A 9,195-nucleotide genomic window follows, 5' to 3' on the forward strand; every position below is an offset into this window, starting at 1 on the left:
CCTCAGTTCCTTTGTGAGTCCACTGTTATCAACTTATATCTGACTATGTAGGGTGTACTTCATAACTGCAGACCTGAACTCCGCTACAGAACAGAGGGCTTGCTTGGCCTTTAATGTAATTCAATAATTTGCTTTTTAGACATACTGCGGGTTCTGCTTTGAGGAGTAGCATTCAATGTCCTGACTTGTCATCAAACACTCCCTCAGGATCTGTGTTCTTATTGCATGTTCTATGAACACCTGCACCATGTGTAAATGGAGCCTCTGGCTGTAACCGATCCAAGCGGGACATTTGCAAACCCCGTATGATTCTTTGAATTTGCCAGGTTGTTTATTCTCCTCACCTTGATAGTGAAACATACATTTTACTTGATCTTAAAAATGGCATGGGGCCATGGGAGAATTTAAATAAGGGAAGCGAGACTAGTAACATGACTGGGACTTTCTAGTGCTGTCTGGTAACATCTCACAGGCGCAACAGCATTACAAAGAAAGTTCTTTACCCACTTCACAGTAAATAAAATCAAAGAATACTTAAGCAAATGTTAAAAATCCCTCAAATTCCAGTGAATGTTTGCTGGTTTCACCTCTGGCTGACTTGTGGTCAACTGTTCTGAAACATCAGTAAAAGTGGTTTCTTGAATGCAAAGTCACACAGTGAGTCTGTTGAACTATAGCAGTTATTTCACTCCACAGTTGACATCGTACCTAGTACAAACATACCTTGTTTCAGTGGCAACTAAGGATCAAGTCTCCCCTACATCAATCCATGTGTGTTAGTGTCTGACATCTTCAACAATACAAAACCAGGCCAAACCTTGGATTTACACTGTAAACCAGAATAATCTTGAAGATCCCTATGTCATTAAAAGCAGTGTGGAACAGATGGCTTTCTTGCTTATGGAACTCACTGAAGACATTAGTCCAGTTATCCTCAATTTGCATAGTTCCATAAGCCCTCTAATTCTCCAAGTTTGTCAGATTTCTGAGCAAGTGTGCCCTTAAGTCATTGCTCAGTTGATTCAGATATGTTATGGTCTCATTAAAATGGAACACCTGTTCTTTAACTTACAGGCTCCAAAATCAAGTTAACATTTTGTTTACTCCTCTTAAAACAGGGAATAGATTGCTTTCCCAAACAGGCAATCAAATTTTTGACATTATATGCAGCTGGACTCAACAGAATATTTACTATCTGACAGTTTCTATGTTTATAAGCATACTGTGTAGTCTATGTACTGCTAACAATACACAGTTTTATTGTGATTACATATATGACTACAAAAGGAAGCTACATTTGCATTTTGGTAACCTAAAGACCTCATTACAAGCCTTGAGGTAAGAGACTGAATTTACCTATCAGACACTGAAGTTTCCACTGCCAGATTTGCATCTGTACATGCAAGTCAACACGCAAGAGAGAGCAAAACAGCAATGGTCCAAGCCAGCAAACTAGCGTCACCCCCAAGTTCCTGTTTCTGTTTGTGGTTTCGTACATCTGAATTGATGACATATGACATCCCTATAAATGCAGCAGCACAGGAGCTCCCTTTCATAACCTGCGATAGCTAATGGTGGCTGCACATTGCCACAATAAGGCCAAGCATTAAAACAGTACAAAAATGCCAAGCTTACTGCCAGGCAAAAACGAACTGGACAACATGAGCAAGGAAGAGAGTGCACCACAACCTCAGTGAGTTCGTTTTTTTATTGTTGGTTTTTGAGTTTCAGTACATGAATCTAAAATCTCTATATTTTCTTTCTGTGATGTTTGCTTCACTTAAAAAAGTAACTTTCTTTTCTGCCATAGGAGAAGAGATCTCAAGTGGCGGTTTCAGTACAAGTTTGTGAAATCCTCCATGGCAGAGAAGTGAGTGTAATATCATTTTCTTTTTTGTACCAGTGTCTTCTCAGTTCACATCAACCATCCTGATGTGATACTCACACTCTCATTTTTAAACAGACTCAACCCTGGCGAGACCCTGTTGTGGTCACAGTCACTGGAAACTCTACTTAGATCGAAAAGTAAGTATTGTAGTGCATGTCCCTTTGCAAGCTGATCTCCAGTAGTTGATAGTCATTATACGTGCTTTTCCTACATCCTGGAAAGTGTGTTGCCCAGCAACAATCATGGGTAGATATGTAAACTAGACCTGAAATTAGATTTGTAAACTTCACCGTACAGTTATTGTAAGAATGCAAATATTTCTGTATGAAAACATTCTCCTCAATGCAAATATTACATGAGTGACATACTTAAATGACATTTAAAGCAAAAACAGAAATGATGTATCAATAATTCAAACTTCTGCAAGTGCTGTTTATAAAATAAGTCACCAAATAATTAGAATTCAATAGACATTTGGGTCACATGTTTATTGTGCGTGCACATCATCAAGCGCATCCACCAATGCCTGTCCTCTGTTGCAATCCACAGTCGGAAGGGCAACTTTCCAAGCATTCCTCAAATCGGAATTCAGTGATGAGAACATTGAATTCTGGCTAATCTGTGAGGACTACAAGAAAATCAAGTCTACTTCTCAGCTCATCTCCAGGGCCAAGAAGATTTTTTCGCGCTACATCCAGACAGAAGCTCCCAAAGAGGTAAAAATGCATTTGTATATGTTTCCACCCATTAAAACCATTGGCTCAAGTCTGCAGGGAGTTATCAAGCCTTAACTCCCCAGGGAGTTATCAAGTCTCAGGGTTACTCAAGCAGAGGAGTTATAAAACTGCAGGGCAGCATCTCCCCAGAAGAGGATTTGGAAATCCTTTGTGGACAATATGCAAAGCCACATTCAATTCTGCATCTATATTTAAACAGAGGCAGCAGAACTCTTTTTATCATTTGGAAGATAAGCAAACAAGTACAATGGTTATTAATGTCAGAAATGATGCCACAATCGTGTATTGTTTGTCTGTTGTGCTTCATGTTGATATTTCTTAATGTCCTGCAGATCAACATTGACTACAAGACCAGGGAGCTGATCAAGCAGAATGTTAAGGCCCCCACCATGCAATGCTTTGATGAAGCCCAGAGGATGGTGTTCAGTCTGATGGAGAAGGACTCCTACCCCAGGTTCCTCCGTTCGGACTTCTACAGAACCCTCCTGGAATCGGTCTCAAATGTGATCAAGGTGTGACTGATGTGGCTGGCAATCTGAGACAAGGCCAAAATTATGAATCTTCTCAGATTCAGAGGATCGCAGAAGGAAGGTCTGGATGAGAACACTCAGAATGGGTGCCGGGCTGGTGTGGACACACAGAGCGCAGATGGGACGTGTTCCACCTGTGGAACTGCCCCTGGCTGCCCACAACTGCTGCTTTGCTGTCCTGGAACACTATGCAAGCACCTGAGAAACTTGTATACAAAGCTAAATGAGCTTCCCTTGGATCAGGGTCAATTGAACTAAAGTGGAGGATTGCTGAGATGGTTATTATCTAAAGGACAAGTCCTCACAGTAATCTGTGTATCCCCAATGAGGCTTTAAATAAACAGCAAAATAAGCAGATGTTTTTAATGCACAATGGTTTAAAGATATATTCTGGTGGAATGGAAAAATAGTGTCCTAGTGAATTTTTTTCTCTACATAACTAAAACAAATGATTGCAGGGGTTATGGCCCCTGCACAGGGCCAGCAGTCCTGAGAGGACTCGTCTAGCTATTTGCTTGCTTGCACAATCATTTGTCTACAGTGGATTTAAGGTTTTGTTCAAAGTTTTAAACTTTTGTCCATTTGACCACAACGTTTTTTGGGATCTCCAGCCATGTGAAAAGAAATGTCCTGAATAGAAAATATGTGTATAATGAAGTTTGGAAACCAAATTGATCACATATTGTTCTAAATAGCTGTGAAGTTCCTTGGAGTCATCTCACTTATATCTGTTATAATCTAAAAAACATGAAGTTGTGGGACTGTGTTAAATTATTCGATATGTTTGTTTAAATATCTTAAGTGTTGTTGCTGATGTTGCTCATTGTTTTAAATTAGGATGCCATTAGAGACACTTATTTGGGTATTTCACTGGTTGAAATCCAAGTGTGGATTTTTGCTTGTTTATACTCTTAGATACTAAATAAAAAACTTTTTTAGACTTGTTTAGATTTTTTTTTTTGATCATGTAATCAAATACTCATACACTTGTGGGGATTTCAGTCTTTTATGATTTCTTGACTGATGATGCATGAAAAAAACTGCCTGCCTGGATTTTGGATATCCCCTACAATCCTCTCAGCAGTTCAACTGAAAGTCTCAGACCACATCACACCATGAGAATGGAAATTTTGTCACCATTTCCCTGTTTTGTACATTGTACTTTAGTTACCATGTACTGTTTCAGTCAGGTGATGGCAACCAAAATAATGAGTAACACTCATAAACACCCTGCTGTGTTAGAATCATCTGACTAGCACATATGGTCACTGGCCACTTCAATAGATACACCTTCAATAGATACAGTTTATAGACGTGCAGTCTGACCAGTCTGACTAGTTGCTCTGAGGCCACCTGCTGACATTTAACGACCAGTTCCTGACCACAGGACCAGTACTGGCCAGATATTATTTGGGGGGCAGTCCATTGATAGTACAGCAGCAGACACGTGTATGACTGGGGTTTGACATGCAACACTGCTGTCAGTTGCCATCAGCAACACTGTGGTTCCCCACAAAAGCCCAGAGCAGACAGAAGCTGACCACCGATGAAACGCTGGAAGATGACTCACACAGTCTGAGCACAGTCATAGAATTGTTGTACACTTGTGCACCTACAAGCTTTTTCTATATAGTAGGCATTTCTAACAAAGAGGTTGTTGAGTTGTGGACCTGCTCTCAGGGTTTTTTTCTTTTCTTTTCTTCATTCACCTTGTTTTCCTGGACTCCATTCAGAGATTTGTGACTACTGACTACTTTAAGTCAAACAACAGCTAGGGCCTAGAGCAGAAAGGGGGATTTTATGTTTTAAATGACTGATTACTGCTACTGATTTAGTGGGCAGGGCATTTTGGTAGTAACCCATTTCATCAGATTGTTTTGATAGTAGCTAAATTTATAGTAAAATGTACAAAAGCAATCACTGTGTAACCTTCGTACCTTGATGTCACTGATCTCCAAGACATATCTGCTGGCCAAGTCATCATTCATCAGAAAAACCAATCTTGTCACGTCACTTTTACTGCAGATCTTGCTCCTCAGCAGCGGTCAAATCCTGTCAGCAATCTTTAGCTTTGGCCTCCCAACAAAGCGGCCAGAGATTCTGGATCTGTTCACAACCTGCAAAGCATTGCCCTCACACGTCTATGTTTATTTATATCTATTATCCATCTGTCTTTACAATACGCATTTGAACTGTGAATCATTATCGTGTGATTACGCTTCATCTCAGATAAACTTTGCTTGATTTTACACAGAACCAGTTGTTTCAGAGTGAGGTGGATGAGGTTTGCTAGCTTAGAGTGGGAACAAAACTCTGGGGGTCTTACCATATCACCTGGGGCCATAATCTAACTTGTTGCAACGTATCTACGAAAACAGCGGTAAATTGTATTCAAACATTAATAGTGGTCCGATTATATGTACAATGACATAACATCACAGGAATTAGTTGGCGCCCATTTTAAAGTGTCCATCTGAATTCGGGAGAAAAGGTTTTTGCTGTTGTGATGCCTTTTTTTCACGTAAATTGCAGAGCATGACAGATGATGTATTTTGGCCTCAAGGCCTTTCTATTAATAATGAACTGGCATTCACAGTTTTTTTTTTTAAATACAAAGGTGAAAATAACAAGCTTGCAGGACACAGGAAATTGGAACCATGAGTAACAGATAAAGACGTTGGGATCACAAACTCAAATGAAGCACTTCCACCTCTTCACTGATTTGAGATCTTGTGCGTCACATAAAGCGCTGTTAACCTCCTACGGCCCAAGAGGCTAGTTTATATGCGCAAAAGTTGTAAAGTAACTGACGTTTGACCATAGGGAGATGGAATCGAGTTGATTAAGTGATGTAATGGAGGTCAGAGGAAGAGAGCCGGAGAGTGTCGGTGGAAAATATCAAAGCGAAATGGTCATGTAAGTGAGACGTTGTAGATCAATATCTGATTGTTGGTCAGGTTAGTCACAGTTGTCAGATTTTGATGAACAACGTTCTTGTTACTGGTTCATTGTCTTAAAATGTTACGTCCTCATGTAGACACAAGCCTTAGAAATGCAAACTTCACCTTCTACTAAAAAAACCTTCTGTATTAAAGTCATCATTTCAAAATAAATTAGCCAGGTATGGTACCTTCTTCTACTGTTAGAGATTCCATGTTGTAATTGGTAAAACTCCCAAAATCACGAACACCTATTTTGTTTTCTCGTTCAGACCACTGCGGGCTGAATTAGACCAGTGGGCTCAGTCTTTGGAGAAACCTCTCACTTATGAAAGTAAGCTTGTCTACACTAAAATGGTGTCGATTTTCAATTGTGTACACTAATAGTGTTCACTAATATTTCATCCTTGACCTTCTGTATAAGGTGGAGTTTCAGCGTTCCAACAGTTTTTGAAGTCAGAATTCTGTGAGGAGAACATTGAATTCTGGCTAGTTTGTGAGGACTTTAAACAAACCAAGACACCAGATAACCTCATCATCAAATCTAAAAGTATTTATGAAGAATTCATCAGGAAGGACTCCCCAAAAGAGGTGAAGATCTTATATTTTTCATAAGTACACAAGTGTTGATTTTTTATTGTGCTTTAGAAAAAAAAAATCCAAAAACACATTGTATTTTGTTGTTTATTGAGACCACAATTGACATGCATATGATGAAATATCCTTCTAAAAATATGAAGTAGACTCACATCAATCAGTCTCCAAATTCTTGCCACATGATTGTCACACTGTTGAACAGCAGGTAATGGGGAAGGGTAGCTAGCTGACCATCCACCTGCTCGTTCTTCTCCACAGGTAAACTTGGACTTTCACACCAGGGGCCGCATCATTCAGCATCTCCCACGTCCATCCCTGAACTGCTTTGATGAAGCTCAGAGGAAAATCTATTAGCTGATGGAGAACGACAGCTTACTTCGCTTCTTTCAGTCAGACATTTACAAAGCCCTGAGGGACTCTGTGACACTATGAAGGCCCAGAGAATGACAGGAATGAGGTGAAGAACTCAAGGAAACATTCTGTTTGGTATTGGTAAGGGGACCAGCATTTGTGAACAAAATTGAGCGCTCGTCCTCAGCTCATCTTCCCACTTCTTCAGGAGTGCTCTCGAGGATCCCAGGCTGTGCCTGGTTGCTGGAGGATTATGCAAAGGCTGAGCATTGATCAAGTTCCTGAGAACTGAGCAACATGGCTTGGAACAGAATGAGGGCCTTCAAAGGAAATGTGCAGTGCCACGGAGCAGACACCACTTGAATAATGCAATATAAACTACGAAGGTGGTGCAAGGCCTGTATGTTAAAGGTTGTACAGTCACATGGGTTGCTAGGCAGCTGACACAATGTCAGCAAACAAACAGAAAAGGAAATCCAACAAAAGATGAGCCTGCAAGGGGACTTAAAGAAACTCTGAAACGCTTAACCTGGGTAACTGGGATCTACGGAGCCTCATTTACTATTAGCAATGTTAGCGTTTCTCAGTGAAGCATCATTTAAAGGCACAAAAGTCAAAGATCTTATTAGGCATTAATAACCATTAATAAGGTATAAGAGTTAGAACATAATTTTTGGTCAGTGGTGATCTGTTGCTATTCCAGGGGCAAGCTGAGGAAGTTGTTTAAGCCATTTGAAAGCTGCTCTGATCCAGGGTAATGCCCAACTCATTTTCCAAGATCATTAATGAGGAACAATCTGTTCATCACTTGTCAAAACAGTGATTGCATTTAGAACAATAAGTTAACGATGTTGATTTACTGTGTTAGTGTTTGAAATGAACACTCTTAAAACCTTTGCCAGAGCTTCAAAGATATTACTTTTATTATTATTATTATTAAATTCAGATTTCAAAATTAGTTGTCCCTTCTTTCATTTGAAAATTCAAATAGTGAAGATATTGAATTTGTTTATTCAACATCAAGTTAAAAACAGAAGGCAGAAGGTAACATGAAAACAATGAGGTGATATTCAGTGAATTGTTTATAAGGGGGCATGTTGACCTGTAAAATGCTACCCAACAGGAAATGGATAGCCAAATACCACGAGAAAAAAAAAGCTTGCATGAACTTTGCCATTTGAATATGTAATAAGCTAGCTGTTGTGAATAAAATGTCATTGGTTGCAAAAGAAAAAAAACAAGTACATTCCAAACATGGGAAGTACGGTGAATATGATTACTTTGAATGAGGCACATCATTAAAAAAAACACCTTGTACACAAAACACTAAATAAATACAGTTGATTGTTAAGACTGTATTTTTCACTATGCCTTACATGTAGGTCAGACTGCTTTTAGGTAGGTTTTATAGAATTATAAATAAATCATGAATCCTTCTTACAATTGCATAAACAAGGGCTTAAACACATATAAAACAGGTATTGCCTTACACAGTTTAATATCTCTATTTCTGTTTCTACAGTGTTTTAAAATATGGCAAAATCGCTGCCAGTACATCCACCATGTTTATATGGAAATGGAAAATAAATGAAATAAATCTTATGTGCCAAACAGTGCTTCTACGTTTACCTCCCTGCCAAGCTAAACCCCAGATCTAAACTCATTTGACTCCAACATTCAAATGCTCCTGGTGATGCATAGAACACACCTGATTAGCTAGATCAGGTGTGTTAGGTATTGCTTTGGAAAGTACTGTAGACGTCCAAAGTCGGTGCAAGGAGTTAAAACAATGCAAACAGCACCCTCTAGTGATCAAGACAATTACACGGGGTAGGGATTGACCGCTTTCAAAATCAGAGCAGAACAAGTTGAACATTAATTTTTTAGCACGCATGGCTATCCACTATATGGACTTCTTTCTGAGACAGGAAACATGAAGTTATAGAAAAATTCTGCCTTTAAGTAAAGGATGACCTGGGACTGGTATTCCTTTGCATTGTTTTTCCTTCGTGCCCCATAGAAGGAATTTGAATCTCCTGCGACTGTCTCACCTTGCACATGTAGTCTTAAGCTTAATAGTTAAAAAAAAAATAATCAAGCTTGTTGCCTATCAGCATAGATCTGTCGGGTTCCAAATAAACAAAATAAAGTCA

General features: G+C 39.3%; 1 protein-coding gene across 1 annotated transcript; it reads left to right on the top strand.

The window, feature by feature from the left end:
• The first annotated feature begins 1,540 nt into the window (after positions 1-1,540).
• Positions 1,541-4,095, top strand: rgs13a (regulator of G protein signaling 13a). Its single transcript, XM_027021021.3, has 5 exons — positions 1,541-1,693; positions 1,811-1,870; positions 1,964-2,025; positions 2,438-2,604; positions 2,958-4,095. The coding sequence occupies exons 1-5, from the start codon at positions 1,623-1,625 to the stop codon at positions 3,141-3,143; spliced, it is 546 nt and encodes a 181-aa protein (XP_026876822.3). The 5' UTR covers positions 1,541-1,622; the 3' UTR covers positions 3,144-4,095.
• The last annotated feature ends 5,100 nt before the right edge of the window (positions 4,096-9,195 follow it).

This window comes from Electrophorus electricus, chromosome 20, assembly GCF_041902795.1.
Source record: "Electrophorus electricus isolate QZ-2024a chromosome 20, ASM4190279v1, whole genome shotgun sequence".
Classification (NCBI taxonomy): Eukaryota; Metazoa; Chordata; class Actinopteri; order Gymnotiformes; family Gymnotidae; genus Electrophorus; species Electrophorus electricus.